Source organism: Bidens hawaiensis, unplaced genomic scaffold (assembly GCF_021521415.1).
Source record: "Bidens hawaiensis isolate Kalapana, Puna unplaced genomic scaffold, B.hawaiensis_p1.1 tig00021656_1, whole genome shotgun sequence".
In the NCBI taxonomy this organism is placed as follows: Eukaryota; Viridiplantae; Streptophyta; class Magnoliopsida; order Asterales; family Asteraceae; genus Bidens; species Bidens hawaiensis.
Window position 1 is genome coordinate 351,895 of NW_027493363.1, and position 18,059 is coordinate 369,953.

The 18,059-nt window shown below is 32.4% G+C and overlaps 1 protein-coding gene across 1 annotated transcript; it reads right to left on the reverse strand.

Annotated features, from left to right (window-relative positions):
• Positions 1-9,596: 9,596 nt before the first annotated feature.
• On the reverse strand, positions 9,597-10,131 carry LOC143563931 (mannose/glucose-specific lectin-like). Its single transcript, XM_077051353.1, has 2 exons — positions 9,907-10,131; positions 9,597-9,833 (listed from the first exon to the last, which is right to left on the reverse strand). Exons 1-2 carry the CDS (start codon positions 10,129-10,131, stop codon positions 9,597-9,599), a joined length of 462 nt encoding a protein of 153 aa, XP_076907468.1.
• Positions 10,132-18,059: the final 7,928 nt, after the last annotated feature.

An 18,059-nucleotide genomic window follows, 5' to 3' on the forward strand; every position in this document is an offset into this window, starting at 1 on the left:
CCTATCCCGAAGCATTAATACTTCGTATATATCACTAAACATTATATACGTCGTCTATAATGTAATTCCCGATCCGTTCGGGTTTCAATAACCGATCATTGATTAATTGTAATTCCAATACGATTCACTATATAATTGAGTATGATTCATACTGTGAACCATATATATTCGTATCAATGTGCTATAACTCATATAATCAATATTAAATAGCACGTAAATAGTATATTCCGGCTAGGGTATACCTGGATTTGCCGGAATCGTTACACAGCCGTAAAACTCGGCTAGAGAAACCCGTTACATCACTGGTAACCTGTAAGCTAACCTGACGTTAACGATGGGCAATCAATCGGCCAAACAAACAAACACAAACTCGTTTCAATGTTTTATGCTTACCGCAACAAATTACACTACTTGATATTATCTCAATTACATCTCTTGTACAAGACACTGTTCCATCACAACACTATTCCATCAAAACTTATGTCTTTATAATTTACTACTACTCTTACAAAAGTTTCATTGTTGCTTAAACGTGGGCATATTCAGATTTTTTACTAAACTAATCCTTAGTAAGAGAAACAACGTATATTATCAACTTCTTTCTCTATTAGAATCTATTGGTCTTTAAATATTGACCATAAGCATGTAAAATTCCTAAAGGCTTCTAAGGTCAGTGGGAACAGTAAAAGTCCTTATAATGACTTGTTATCAGTACAAGAGGCGAGGGGAAGAGACTCATTAAATTTTACTCCGAATTTAACTCCGATTACACATCTTGTACACTATACTATATCAACTCTTAAACACTTAGAATCCTGAGAATGATAGCAACCTAACCAAGAGCTAATCCATAAAACTGAGATTTTAAAATTACCCAATAATCAACTCAAGAGGCCATCTAGGTTTTAAACCTACTAACTTTTATGATTATGTAGTCTCCCTAACTAAGGTTGAAATGGATGTTGAAAAGTTTAATGATCCTACTCTTTATAATTAAACCATTAGCATCAAACATAATTGACTCCATAAGTCAGGTAACGTTTAAATATTAGTTGAATCACCTAAGAGTGTTCATAACTACACTAAATCCCAATACGAAACGTTAAGACAATAAGAAGCACGATTAATTGTTAAAGGTTATATTCAAGGAAAAACTAATTATCAAAGAATCTTATTACCTATATTACAAAAGATTTCTTTAAGGATCATTACTGTTCGAGTAGCTTATAATAGTTAAGAGCTATATTAGATGAACATTAAAGCAACTTTCCCTAACAACCGGCTTACATATTTATATGTTCATAAAACAACCTAAAAGTTATAAACTGAAGGTTAAAGAACATTCAGTCTGTAAGTTAATAAAATCCATACATAGGTTAATGCAAAACATCAAAATGTGATGAAATCTTTATACAATTATTTCATCAAAAACCAAGTGGATTAATGTACCTATCTCAAGATGAGTTGGAGCAACTAAAACAAACTTGTCCTTATACAGATGACATTCTTTTGACAAGTATATGTTACATAAGTCAAAGCATTGTTCACACATACTTTGATATGATAAATCTCAAAGATATCCCTTACATTATAGATATCATAACATACCGAGATAAACCCGAAGGGACATTAGTTTTGTTCTATAACTTTTACCTTAAATGGGTCCTTACATATGCAACAAACAACATTGCTCTGTTTTAGTTTTAGAGGATAATTGGACCATTAAGATTATATCCTTATGCTTCATAAGTAGACGCCTTATGTGGGTTCAAGTCTATACTCATTCAGATATTACTTAAATTGCAACACACTACGTATGTCTAGGTTAATGTGAAACATCTAACAAAGTACTAAAATATCTTTAAAGGAAACGAGAGACTATAATTTAAAAGAAGAAGTGAGAACTCAAACCGGTTGATTACTCTAAGCATTGTTATGTTCAAGTATAACAAAATATAATTTTTGGGATGTATTCTTATGTCAGCAAGTAAATCTATCTCATGGAGGAGTCATAATGAACTGATAACAACAACCTAATTAGTAAATGTTGTTGAATATTTATCAGCGGGCTCATAAGTTTATTAGTTCCATATAAATTGTATATTGAAGACTTACTGTGATAAAGTCAGCTACCATGTTTCTCAAACAGTAACAGTTCGTGAGGTGCTGCATTAACATTTCGATATGAAATCAATTATTCGTTTATGAACGAAAGGAGGAATCTAAATTTTCGTATCAAATACATTCATGATATGCTTAAGGATCCGATAACTAAAAGTCTGTCACCCATAAGTCTTATGTAAGCGCTTAATAATTAAGACGGGATTACTATGACCATGTATAATTGCTTATCATACTTTAAATGACTAATTATTAAATTTTCTCAACTTTGATTTGGTACGTCTCTTAATATGTTCTGCATGCATAATGACATATAGACGAATTAATATACAAATCAAACGTTTTGAAGGGCTTATTTGAAAATTTTGATCATAACTACCTAAGTTTTAAATAAGGACTGCAGTATGATTAATGGGGTCTTGAGCTGATGTTCAATTCAATGATTGTATTTTTCTGCTCCAGTGTAAGTTTAAAGCTAAAATGAGTGTTAACTCCTGATTAGGCTTATCTAATGCTCATAATAAATGATTACTCGGCAAGTGGGAGAATGTAAGAATAAATATTAATATATATGTTTATTTATATGGCCATCATTATCATTTATATTATAATAGATCAAAGCAATTAATTATACCTTATAATATAGATTTTTTTTTAAAATAGGGTATATTTAAGAATTCTAATCACTTGGGGGGTTGGCTTTGTTTTTTAATCACAAATGGGGTATTGGTTTTTAATAGTGGCGAATAAGCTTTTAGGTATAGGTGTGTAAGAGAATGTAAGAGGGTTGTCAGGTGAGATAATTTTATTTGCATTTGATAGTGGCGAATAAGGTTAATTGCGCTTGATAGTGGCGAATAAGGTTAATTACGTTTGATAGTGGCGAGTAAGAGTGAGGGCACGTGACCAGGTACTATTAGCACTTAGTAATGACAAATAAGCTTAATTTCACTTGATATTAAATCAATATTTTTATTAATGAGAAAATAGATTTTTATTTGTGAACGGCATCTTCTATTCCACAAAGACTGCTTTGCTTTTTAATTGCTTTTTTAGGTTATCCGTCTCTTACAAATGTTTAGAGATGTCCGTTTGATAAAAGAAAAAGTAAAAAAGTAAAAAGAAGAAGAAAGAACGAAAAACTCAAATAAAATGTCCATGTTTATTAGATTTACTAAATACCACTATCAAATGCAAATAAGATTCTCTCACCTGACAACCCTCTTACATTCTCTTAAACACCTATACCAAAAAGCTTATTCGCCACTATTAAAAACCAATACCCCATTTGTGATTAAAAAACAAAGCCAGCCCCCTAAGTGATTAGAAATCTTAAATATACCCTATTTTTAAAAAAAAATCTATAATATATTAGTTGGGCAATTGTTTGGGCCATATTATCTTTAATTAACTAATAAAGGGTTTTCCTTGAGTGTATATATAGAGAAAATAGATTAATATCATAACCTAATCAAAACCACACATACAATTTTACGTGTCTCCTTGGGTTCCTCTCAAGAACCCTAACACCATCCTTAACTATACATTCTAAAGGGGAACTCGATCAAGATGACAAGCATGTCGACTACGTCATACTCTTCTGCGGTTACTACTTTCTCTGTTGTAACAGGTTCATAGATTTAATATTTATCATGTTTTCTATTAGTTCAATGAAGAACTGATCAACAAAGCTCAAATTTGATGTCTTCAATTTTTACATCATTAGTAATTTTGAAAGAGGTAAAAGAAAAAACGTTGACTGTTTGCCTTTAATGAGTTGTGCTTCATAGAAAATGAAACACAATTGACTTTCTCTAATTAAAATAGCATATCATTAAACTTTATGCTACATATTGATGCGAACGATTTTGATTCAAATTTGAAACTTTTTTTAAAAATGTTCAACCACTACGAGTGCAAATATACACAATTAACTAATCAGTTTTGACTAAAAAATAGTTTTGGATAGCAAAGCCCTTTTGACCTTTGTACTCCTTAGCCAAAAGGACCCATCTTCAGTATCTTTTAAATAACTCCAATTATGCCTGTTAAACTGTCTCAGTGTCTCATGCCCTGCATTACAAATACATAACTTGCTGCAATATTTGTACTACCACTGAAAAGGTTGTTCTTCGTCCGTATTGCCATTTCTTTAACATGATGAATTGATAAAAGTTGATCAGTTTCCTAAAGCTTTAACCATTATTATTATTATTATTATTATTATTATTATTATTATTATTATCATCTAAAATCCATAACAGTTCCCTCAACATATGCTCTGTTGTCCTAAGTCCACTATTAAGTAATTTTAAAGAAGATATGCAAATAATTATAATAACAAAAAAAAAAAAAATACAATACAACAAGAATTTTTTTTTCTATAAAGTGATTTAAGAGGTTTTTGTATTAAGATAGATTCAACTCATCTGACGCGTTTGCTGATTCGTTACAACTTATACCACATTACACCCATCCACTCATTTACCTAAATGAGCAAAAAGTTTTTGTTGTTGTTGATTGATTTTTAAACGAAAACAGTTCACTCAAACTTGGGTTCGTTTACAAGCCTACATTGTTTAAAGTTGTAATAGTTAAGAAAATAGTATATACATGGCGAATAAGGACAATTTTGTGAGAAATGTGAGTAAATGTCAACTGTTAGGCTATTACAAAAGCTAAACTTGCAAATCTAGTAACCCATAGAGTCATATCAGACGAAGCATCATTCGCATCATTCACAGAAGCCTACCACTTCCGCACATTTAACACATAAACTAACACAAATTATTTCACTTGATTAAAAATAATAATTTAAAAATAAAATAACTAACCTTGGATTTTAGATATAGAGATGAATAATCCTCTGCAGAAAGTGGCGCACATAATATCCGCATCAGAAAACTCATTATCAAAATGATTTTAATCAACTACATGAACATCAACCATTTTCTTATGGTACATATGCCTTTTAATAGTGGATTAGGACATCCGATATTTATATAATAGAGAAATGATTTAGTCAACGATATATCATAACTTTAGAGGACATCCAAATATGTACATGTTTCGATTTAAAACGATTCTAGTTAAATGTATCCGTCAATTGTAAAATGATAATTGCACATCAAAATTAAAAATAATTTAAATAATAAAATAATATAAATATTAGTTATAACCTTTAGTTAAATGGATCTTTCAATTACTAAAAGAAAGCTTGTGGAGTATAATAGGTAAATCACAAAAGCGGATATATACTTGTTTTATTGTTGTTTAAAGGCGTTGATTACCTTAAAGATTCATGAGCGTCACAAATTTGACAAAAAACACTTGGCATATGCAAAAGAATGTTGTTAAGAGACAATGGCTCGCCACTTAGCATCGTTACATAGTGTTCAACTTCACACATTAGGCACCCACTTTTTGCACAAACTAATGTAAAGAAAGATAAAGAATAAAAAGAAATAAGTGAAAGCTACAAACTTGAATGTTCTTGAGTACTAATGACATGTTCTTGAATGTGATCTATGAAGCAAATGGATAATAAAAGGATTTGTAGACGATAAAAACTGATTATTGAGATGAGTGTAAAATACCTAAGTACCCCTAACTTTAAGGTCAAGATAATCTGAATTTGACTCAGAAATTTTAATAAAATCAATTTGAAAATATGCATTATGGTAAAGTACCTGTTTTAACAATATACAAGTCCCCATGGAGGGAGATCTAAAGCTTCATACTCGGAAGTACTTCAAAAATTCATGAATTGTCACAAGTGTTTCCGCCCTCCTTAACAACAAAAATTATTTCAAGAGTCAATCAAGAAGATATTAAATAAAATCAGATTGCAATGGTTACATAATTCCCCAATGACACAAAAAGTAAAACCTTAGTACAACACGAATAGGCAAACTAAAATATGTGTACAAAAGCTTCGTTTAATAAAAAAACACACAAAACAAACATGCTTTCTCAAACCAGAATTAGTAAAAAGCATGAAAATAAACCCCTGATGTAACATTTCTTGTATATAATCTATGTAACATTTCTTGTATATAATCTATTATGACTGCCATATCTATTTTAGTTATGATGGTAATTTAAGTTATAGTTGCAGATTACATAAGCCCTAAGATAGATTACATAAATAAACTTGGTAATGAAGTAAAAATCCTAACAATTAAATTGACTAACATATGACTGAGAATGAGAATCACAACAAGAACTTATAGATCCAACAATTGATTACCTTAGCGATTTGGTTACTGCTTCAATACCTCATCACGTGAGGTCGCAATCCCAGTTATGGTCCCCATCCGAATTCCAGAAATCAACCCCCCCCCCCTTCCTTTTTTTATCAACATCGAATCTGCAAAAACAAAACTGCGCTCAATTAAACACCATCTGGTTATTATAAATCAAACAGGAGACCAAAACTTCCATTAAATTCAGTTCACAAAATTGAGTCTCTTACTGAAATCATGACTTGATTGTGGGATGAAATGACGTAAATCAAAATTGCGAAGAGAATCCGAGCCAAAGCATGGTTTGACGACAAAAAAACACTGATGGAGCGTATAAAGTATAAACATGTTAACTGCTCATTTGGAGGGAACATGTTGAAGGGCTCATATTGTTTCAGTATGATTAAAACTGTCGGTTGTTGTAAATTAAGAAACTGGTTAGATTATGTTCTTGATATAAATTAAAGTTTATTTTTCTTATATCATTGATTTTATCAAACTTAACATAGTAGCATTCTCTCAAATCACAAAATCAGGTGGTAGATGTTGCCTATCAACAAGTTCAGTATGTAAGGTTTTAACTACTTAATCATCACCCCTTAATCTCGATCTTGTATTGCGAGGTCCTTAACGCCTAGTAGTTCGCGCATCTCCGTGAACTTGATTCTGGCTAATGCCTTCGTTGGTATATCTGTCTTTTGTTCCTCGCCACTAATGTGCTCCACTTCGATTTGTTGCTTCTCTACGCATTCTCGTATGAAGTGGTACTTTGTACTTACATGTTTGCTTCGTCTGTGAAATACTGGATTTTTCATTAATGCTATTGCTGATCTGTTATCCACAAACAGTGTCACTTTCTCTCTTATCTTCACATGCGAACCGTCTCTGAATTTTACTTCTCCATTAATGTCTTCATATAATTCAGATAAGTGAGATTTAATGCCTGTCATATGGTTGCTTGCTCCGTTGTCTAAGTACCATATATCTTTATTACTTGGCTCGATTTCGGATTTTCTTGGCATTATCTTTTCTTCATTGAGGAAAAATGCATCTTCCTGTTTGGAGATGCAACTAGCTAACATGAGAGTTTTATTACTTGTTCAGTTTGAACAATATTGGCTTCTTCTTTATTTTTGGATTTTTGACACTAGGATGCGTAATGACCAAGTTCATTACATTGGTAGCACTTTACTTCACTTTTGTCTTTATACTTTGACTGGTCCTTTTGATCATTTGATGTTGATCCTTGAACTCCACCGTCTTGTCTAAATGGCTTTCCATGGCCACGGCTATTTCCACGACCGTTGTAATTATTACGATTTTGTCCTTGCTTAGGACGACAACCAACTTGCTGCTTATACTTTCCTTGCGAGCGAGTAAACAACAATTTACTATCCTTCATACTCGATTCGTCTTTTCCTTTGATTCGTTCTTCGTATGCTTTATTACTCCCTATGCCTTCTTCTAACTTCATGTTGTTAATCGTAGCATTGTTCAATTGTTGCAACGATTTGAAACGATTTGAATAAAGCGATCTGGCATGGAGTCAAAAAGTTTCCTGACCATGTCAGATTCAGCAATTGTTGCACCAAGCGTTACGGCTTTGGAGACTAGCCCGTTTAATTTTCCCGAGAAATCATCGATGGTTTCTCCACCTTTCATCTTTAATGACTCAAACTCAGCCCTTAGAGTTGAAAGTCGTGCCTTTTTTACTCTTTCGACACCCATGTTCCTTACTTTGATTGGGTCTCATATTTCTGTAGCTTGCGTATATTGGGCTACTTGTAGTACCACGTCTTCTGGCAGTGCTTGATAAAGATAGGCTATTGTCATGTTCTTTTTCTGGTCAACACCTTTTCCTTTTACTGGTTCAATCGCTTCCCATAATCCATGAACGTTAAAAATTGCTTTAATTTTTACCGCCCATATTGTATAGTTTGTGGAATTTAATATGAGACATTGAAATGATAATGACGTGTTATCTCTTGGGTGGTTGGGTTGGTCATTCTGACTTGTCGAGGTTTCTTGTCCACTTGACATAGTGCGAACTTTTCTTTAGTTGCTATAAACAGGTCGACTTGCTGTCAGTTCTTTGATGAAAAAAAAAAAATTAATCTTGATGAAAATTTTCCCCTTTGATTGATAAAATTTTTCAATCAAACTTAATGGACTTTTAATTTTTAATTTTCTAAACTTTGAAACTAACAATTTGTATTCTTTAAAAAAAATCTTAAGTTGATTTTTTTTTTTTTTGAAGTTATTTGAAACAAATTTATTTTTTTTAATTAAGTCTTTTGACTTTTTTTTTTTTTTTTTTTTTTTAATTTTTGTTCACAAACAACGTTTCCAACAAGGAGCCACAGATCTCCGTCCTTTTCTTTTCTCCTTCACCGGTGATGCACTACGCCGTTTCTTCTCTGGTTCCACAGACAGGCCTCTATCTCCGGCTTCAAGATTCGCTCGTATAGCGATACTCCCTTGTCCTCTTGATTCAATCACACACAACTTCGATGATGTTAGCAACAAACTGTGACCCTAATTTATCCTCAGGGCTCGATGATCTGGGTTTTGCAATCTGATGAAATTCACAGCCCTTTGGAATTTCGATTTGGAACCGGTAAGCGGTACTCCCTCTATTGTCAATTTTAGGGTTAGTAAAATTGAATCAATCTTCTTCTTGTTTCTGCTTTGATACCAATTTGATAACAAATTGGATCGATAAACGATAATATGAACATAAAATAATTTGGAAATGATTTATTTATTAACCTGAATGTGATGGTGATGAACATACAATAGACCGGGGAGGGGTATTTATACCCTTCGGTGACGGTTATTTCCGGCGATGGTTATTCCGGTAAGGGACACGACGATTCAATAAACGATACGTCGTATATGTTGTACTTTCATATTTACAATTTTAACACAAAGTATCACCTAATTACAATTATGGCACTAAACTATACTAACGGTACTTTCTAACAGAGTTACTAAATTCTAATAAACTTAACGGGATCGATGATTAACTAACAAATCAAGCATAATGTGAAAGATAACATATCCATTTAGAAGCTTTCATGGATTACACTATTTAGAAAATATAGTGCATGAGGTACATGCTTATTGAAATCGTAAATCGTAAAATACACAAATACATATCGAGTTGAATCTCACAACTCTTATTCAAATTTCCCCATGCTTCTTATTCAATCCCAACATAGCATCATGTTTCTATTTGGGAAAAAGTACGGCACCCAACGAGTCAATCACATCTCCACTTCTTCCAAAGAATCCCTCAAACTTACCGTCAGTCTCAAAAGAACCCGTCACGTTGCTGGTTAACCTGCCAAATGGACCATAAACTTTTTTGTTTGTCACAAAAGTGAGTGACGTTATAACCGTCATATGATAAAATGCTCCGAACGTTCCTTTAACTTCAACGATGTCCTCATCTTCCTCAAAGTTTAACTAAACACATAAAAATCCATATAAGATCATCATTGTTTCAACATATTATCGACATTGATCAACTGCAACTTACTGTTTCAACATTGCCGCTGAGATTACCAATTTTTTTAGAAGAATGTTTAACATTATCTTTATCAGTATAAAAGAATTCGAGGGAAGTAATGCAGCTATCAGCTCCTCCAGTTCTACTTACGATTTTGATGGAATAAATCCTACCACCATTAGTTGTGACCATCCAGGGGTCTCCACCAAAACCTCCCCAGGGACCACCTTGTATGACATCTGCCTGAGCCTGCATATACGTATATATTTTATATGCATGCAAGCAATAAAATTTGCAATAGAAAAATATAAGTAATACATATACAAAACAATTATATATTGTTGAAAGAACATACCATTTTTTTTATCTATTCGACTTCGATGTTCTTTGTAGTTGTACATCTAGAACTAAGCAAATCCTGAATATATATAGGCATGAGGTAGGGACTGTAAAGTAAATACATAAATACATAAGCTAAATTTCTAAATTTAGATTTAAAACGTTTTTATTATGTAACAAAAATGTGTAACAAAAAATGTGGTCCGTGGAAAACCTACAAACATTTATCTTCAATGACAATTTGTGGTCATAGCAATAATTATGAATAAAGATAACATAAAAAATACGCACACACATAAAAAATATGTCTGATTTTCAATACATAATTGGTTCGAATATGGTCCCCTCAAGGACTATTTTCTATTTTTGTTCCTACTCTAATTAAAACGAATTGCAAAGTTTATGATATATCAGGAGTACCGTACTCAATTTGAATCTGCTCAATTCGGGTGTAGGGTTTAGATTTGCTTCACAACTTAGGAGGTGAGTCTTATTTTCCAACTTATAATTGCTCAAATGAAAGAGAAGAGGAGAGTTCAGTTCCAGTTTATCCAAGAATTGAAAATGTTGTTGATGTAGAATAAACTATTTCTAAAGGTAAAGTAAATATATTGCAAATTGTTTACACTTGCATACAGTTACATAGATTAACCCGAAGAGCGAGTGAATTAATTTAAAAAAGTTTATTTGAGTACTTAATAGCACTTCTCCAAAACATTTTATTCGAGGAACATATAAGCAACAATTATCACCAGTAAAGTAAACTTTGGTGGGTGGTCATGGACGTTTTTCATAAGGATTTCCTCTATGGCTGTAAGCAAACCTAATCATACTGGATGAGACCTTATTCGTGTTCAACCGTTAAGCTTTTGGTGGACAAACAGACGGTTCATGAACATCCCACAAAACGACAATTCGTGTCCATGTTCGTTAATTAAAGAATTCAGCTTGTCATGTTGCTTCGTGTCCATTCATTAATATTGTAATGGACGCTAATGAACACATGGACACATGAACACTAATAGACAAACGAACCCACAAACACTAATTGACAAACAAACAATAACGGACACTAATGGACAAACAAACACTAACGGACACAAATTAACATCAATGGAAAAACGAACACGGCCCTAATGGATAGACAAGCAAAAAAGAACATAAAAAAAATACTATATTATAAAATATTAATACATGGACCTTGTCAAATGTATATAAACGAACCTCACCACACTGACGTAGACGAACGCCTTAGCAAACGTTCACGAACATTATTGAATGAATGCAGACAATGTTTGTTAAGCTTACTGAACAAAATATTTCGTTCATCCTTGGTTCATTTATTAAACTAACGAACATCAACGAATTTTCCGGTGGACATCCGGTTCTTTTAAAACCCTCCAAGGGGAGGTCATCAGGGCATGTTTTTAGCAGTCATGGGATCTATTATACTTTATACTACGTTAGTTACCCGTGTTATACATGGATAGAAAATAAAGAAAACGAAAAATATATGTGTGTATGTTATGCATTTTAATCAATTGTAAATGTGTGTATGTTATGCATTTTAATCAATTGTAAATGTTATATTTTTAAGAACGCATAATTTTACATTAATTATAAGTTACTACATTGTGTTTTTATACACTACAAAGGAAACCATGGTGTTTGATTTAAATTAAAAATAAAACATTTATACCAATATTATTATATTAAATACTATGTGTAAAAATGATATTTATAGCAAATGTTGTCACATATTTAAGGAATGTTGATTTTAAATAATCTCAACTATACCATATTGGCAAATAAAAGTTCCAAATTTAAATTTGACTGGTAGAAGTCCCAACTAAATGGGTATTTGTTTTTAACGGACAATCTTGAATGGTTAGATTAGAGATATATGAGAAGATAACATGATTAGACAAACAATATATGACTGTATATACGATATGTTTGCGTTTGTATTTTACAAAAAAAAAATAATAAGTCAAAGGGAATCGAAATTCAAAATTAGACAAAATGATTACGGTTTTTTTTTTTTACATATTATTGGATATTTGAATTTGATAAAATTCATTTAGTATCAGAATTCATTTATGATAATTATATTAAAAAAACAAATTAATATTAACATAAATTTCAACCTTAAATAGTAAACGTAACAACAAAATTAAAGGAAAGATTTGAAGTGTATATTTATTATGCAGTTCTCTATAATTCTCTTTAATGTGCAAAAGTTGTAGCTCATTCTGTGTTGCTTTGAATTCGACAACAAAAACAAATTTTTTATTACATAAAACAGTTCTCAACAAGAAAATGATTTTCTTCTCAGTCAGCAACAACATAAGAACTTGTTGTAGCATCCAATTTAACGTATAATAAAATAAGGCGGTAATAAAATAATAGAATATACGTAAGTCATATGAATCTTGAACTGATTCTAACATGCCTTTTATTAACCATATTATATGCATGTAAGTCATATGAATCTTGAACTGATTCTAACATGCCTTTTATTAACCATATTATATGCATGTCCGCTGCCATATTTCATTTTAAAAGTCAATGGAACTCCATGTCCAACTAACATAGCAGTTTAATATGAATTCTGTGCGATTTGATAAATATTTGATTATGAGTAATAGCTAAAAACATAGTGATTGCTAAATCAAAAGGGAAAAACATAATATAATTAAAAAATAAACTAAGCTAGATAAATTCGTATAAATGTAGTTCATTATATTAAGCAGCTAGCAACATAATGCCACCAAGAAAGAAAAAAATGTACCTTTCCAAAATGTTGAGTGATTAAACCAACATATATAGTTGAAAACAAAATGACTTATCTTTTAAATGGCTTTATTACAAATTAAAAGTTATAATTATATGATTGTATTATGTGATTTATGGAAATGTCGTAACTCTAATATATTTTGAAATGGTTTTATATTAAGGAAATGTTAAAAGATTTTGGTTTGTGAGAACTAAATATAATTTTGGTTTTATACTTTAAGAGAAAGCTTAAATTTATATATTTTAAGTCAAAAAATTTAACACAATTACCACTTAAATAGAGTTGATAAGCTTCTTTACTTTGAGACATGAGGCATTGGGTTCAAGTCACACAATATATTTTACAAAGCCTCAGTGCCATGGAAAGATATCATGGGTAATAATAAGAAAAAAGGTTATATGTCGGGATATAATAGGAAATAGCTGACATGTCATCTACTTGGTATATTATGTGCAGGGTCTAGTGGAATGTCATGTAGATAATAGGGGTACGTTTGGTTGGAGGTAATGGAATGAAGGGGGAATGGAATGGGAGAAGGAATGGAATGGACAAGTGAATGAAATGAATCATTATCATTCCTTTATCTTGTTTGGTTAACCTATGAGAATGAAATAAATTATTACTTTATGTTGTTTGGTATAAAAAAATTGTAGGAATGAAAAAGAAATAACAAAAACACTCCTATCTAAAAATATTTTTTTACAAAAAAAAATGCAATAGCGATGATGGTGGTGGTAGCTCATGTGACGAAAATGGTGGTGGCGGTGGTGGTGGCGGTAGGGCGGTGGTCGTGGTGGTGGTGGTGGTCAAGCGGTGGTAGCGTTGGTAGTGATGGCGATGGTCGGGAGGCGAAGACGGTGGTGGCGGTCAGGTGGTGGTGGTGGTGGTGGCGGCGGCGGTGGTGGTGGAGGTGGTGGCAACAATGACGGTAGCGGTCAGGTGGTGGTGGTAGCAATGGTAGTGGTGGTGGTAGTTGTTGTTAGGTGGTGGTGGTGTTGAGAAAATAGGGTGAAAAAGGAATGAAATGAAAAAAAAGAAGGGGGTGGGAATGAATTGTTTTGATGAAATGGGATTCCATATGTAATGGATGTTTCCATTCCATTGAGCAACTAAACACCACTTTTTTTCATTCTCACGTAATAAATCATTTCATTCCCCTGTCATTCCTGCATACCAAACGCTACCTAGGTCTTCTTTTAATAGTATAGTTAGATAAATTGAAATATAATTGCTGCAACACACTATTCTGATTTTCAAGTTTAGTCCTTTGTCATTTTGTAGATAACTTTTGGCTCCTTATGAGTTATACCGACTTTAGTCCTTTGTTATTTTAAGAATCACTTTACAGCCCCCAGATGTGTTTTATAATGATGTTTGCTCTATTGGTAGCCAAATCATTGATCTTCAAATAAAAGTGGCAAAATCTTTTATGGCAAATTGGATTTTAATAATTCCAACTAACTATTATTGGGCGATAATAATTCCAACTTAGTTTATTGCCACTAGTGGTCCCAAATTTAAGAAAATCGGCTTTTAGTGATCCCCGCTAAAAAAACTTAACAACGTTAAGTTTTTTCCAAATATCAAACTGATTTTATAGGGCTTTTGATGGAAAGAGGATACGAGTCAATTGATGTAAAACTTAGCTCGAAACGATGCTCCAAACAACTTAATTTTGTTAATTTGAAGTTCAAACAACCGATTTGAAGCACTAATCAAGCCGTTTATAGCATCGTTTCGAGCTAAGTTTACGTCAGTCGACTTGTATCCTCCATCCGATTAAAAGCCCTAAAATCAGTTTGAAATTCGAAAAAAAACGCCGTTAAGTTTTTATTAACGGGGACCATTGAGAGCCAATTTTTTTAATCTGGGACCACCAGTGGCAATAAACCAAGTTGGGATTATAATCGGCCAATAACAGTTAGTTGAGATTATTAAAATCCAATTTGCCATCTTTTATTGACAAATGCTAATGCTTAAATGTATCTCCAAATTTGTCCTGCATCATCTTCACTTGTTTTCAATTTATCTTCAAGTTTATTCCTTATAACTTCAAGATCTTTCTTTGAGAAAGCAGCAGCGTACAAAGAAAAATGAAAATTTGAAAATTTTTACCACCCCAAGGGCTATGACTGAAAACCATAAAAGTTTAGAATTAAATAGAATTGACCAAATGTCATTCATATAACAAAATTGCTAAGATGGATAATAAATAAAAAAAAATACAACAGTTAGTGGAATCAAAAGATTAAACCTCTTGCACTTACTAGTATCCCTACCTAGTCCTCAATAAGTACCATCACCTGCATTTGTCCTGCTAACCCGTTAAAAATTCTTGTCTTCATCAACCACAAGAATACAAATTTTTAGAATTCAAAAATTAAATAAAAAAGATTATTAAGAATGAAAAAAGAATTAGGTCTACCCTTATCAGGCTCACACCAGATACAATATTAACAAGATGATAAGAGTTCAAATCATTAGGGTCTATCAGCACAAACTCTTTATAATCTTCTTTATGATGAAAGCTTGATGATGAATTTCCTACAAAATAGTTAACATTTTGAAACCCAGTTACAAATATAAACGTGGACCTGATTAATATGTTTATGTATAAGATGTAAAAAAACTCACCTTTTGCAAAAACTTGCACTTGTAACACAATTCATCTCATCTTCTTTGTGTATTACGACTCCATGTTTTTCTTTACAATAAATCGGCAAACTTGTATCCCCCCCCCTCCTCCTGCCTTTTTACACACTCTAATTACTCAACTGAAACAACAAAAGAACCACACCTCTTGAAAGCATTTCGACTGAATAAATTCCAAACATTCTTTTACATTTAGGGGATTGGGGTTTATCCGTTTATAGACCAATTATAATATTATAATCAAACTGAAACCTATTATCTGTAAATCTTTGTTTCAAAAAACATACATAGATGATCAATTTCAATCAGATTTGCAAACATTACTTGCAAAGGTTGATACGAGTGTCGCTTGAAATTTCCCAAGCCCTTCTCTTAAAAATCAATAGGGTTGATCCGAAAATTGCAGTATAGGGCTAAAATCTTACCGATAGAGCTGATTCGAGGAATGACCTGAAATCTAATCATCAATCTTCGTCTTCATTGTTAGATTAGGGAACGACCTAGAGTTTATCGACCGGATTGATTAGAAGAAGCATGAGACGTGTTTCAGGGATTTGTCAAACATAAATTCGTTTGTTAAGTTTTTAATCAAAACTAAGTAGTTTTGATGGTTTTAGGCTACTCACAACACCGTATTCGCTTTTCTCTATATATTGCAAATTGATTACACTTGCTTTAGTTACATAGATTAACCGAGGAGTGACTTATTTAATTTATTAAAGTACATATAATTTCCCAATAGCATGTCTTCAAAAACTTATATTTGAATAACATATAAGCAATAATTATCACTAGTACACTTTGGTTGGGTGGTAACGGAGGTTTTTCATAAGGATTTTGCCACGCCCTCCAATTTCAACTAACGGGGTTTTACCGTAAGACGCGTGACATTCCAGGATCTAAACACTTATCATACAAAACAATCATTTAATGATGAAAAATACCATTTATTATCACTCATTAATATGAGAAAATACAGTTACAGTGTAAATTGTGTTTGCGGAAGCGTAAATGTGAACAATTTAAAAACAAAGTAGTTGCATGCTCAAACGTGTACCACCCATCCAAGTACAAGACTATGAAAAGTAAATATTCATGCTATAATGACTCCAAACAAATGCATGCATAGGCTCCTTAGCATACCTAGTAACTTGGCAAGTATAAATACTCAAGGGTCAACACGAGGTTGGTGAGTTCATAAGTTGTAGTAAAAAGTAGTGTGTATAGTATATGTAGATTTAGAATATTTCAAATATACCAGGGTAGCTAACCCACTCACAAGCTACTAGATGTTTGAACCGAAGCTGACTGTATGCATGCCTTCTTACCAGGTCTATCATCAAAACTGGCGTATAAAGTTAGGTAAATATAACACTTGTTTTTACGACATCACAGCCGTGCTAGCGCGACTAGCCCGAGTGGGGTTTGTCAAACCTAGTAGTATTACTCAATATAACCCCGCGATCACACCCTATCGGTTCAAGGTAACGTAAGGACATTAATTGATATAAGGGCATCTGGTATAAACTTGTGAAATATAAGTAAATCTAAAACGAGTCATTGCGTTTTCCTCTAGAAAACCAGTATACTAGTAAGTACGTGTTTTCTCCTTGAGAACATGTATAGGCAAATGTTCTGTGTTTTCTCATCGAAAACATGTATTAGTAAATATTTTGTTTTTTCTCCTCGAAAACACGAATAAGAAAATAGTTTGTGTTCTCACCCCGAAAACATGTATAAGAAAATAGTTTATGCTTCCTCCCAGAAAGGAAATAGGAAAAAGTATGAACTCACCTGGTGACGCATGCAATAGACTTTCCTCAAAACCAAAAGAATGCACTTTACTCGCTTACTTTTACCTCGTACAAGCGTTTAAGTTATGTAAATGCGTTCATGCTACTTGACAACTCAAGTGTTCAACAACCCATAGACCTATGGTTCATGTAATGACTCACAATGCAATAAGTTTGACCCAACGACCCATTGGTGATTATACTAATGTAAATAGTAACAAATTGTCCTAACAAGTATCATACATCAAAAAATGATCAAACAAACCAAGTATTTCATCATATAACTCAATTTCAGATTAAGCATTACAAGGCAGATTTTATCATGTGAAACCAGATTTTATTAACCATGAATATAATGGAAATAAATTCTAGAATTTCTACCACAGAATCATATATGGATTATGTTTCTCAATCAAATTTTATTATATTTTTCTCATGTGTACAAAATTCATAATAAATCAATCATTGCAGATATGTACAAACAGTTCAGCAGATTGCATAACAAAATGTATTAACTTGGTTAAGAAACAATACTAATCCAAATCAAGAAAGGCCAATTGAGTTAGAATCTTAACTCAAAATGAGTAGTTCCAGAAGTGGAA

What these genes read in the sequence shown, in the direction of transcription:
- LOC143563931 (XM_077051353.1), bottom strand. Translation starts at nt 10,131, where the DNA reads ATGCAGGCTCAGGCAGATGTCATACAAGGTGGTCCCTGGGGAGGTTTT. An exon ending in TCAGCGGCAATGTTGAAACA is followed by an intron (nt 9,834 to 9,906) that starts GTAAGTTGCAGT and finishes TTATGTGTTTAG; the next exon opens with TTAAACTTTGAGGAAGATGA.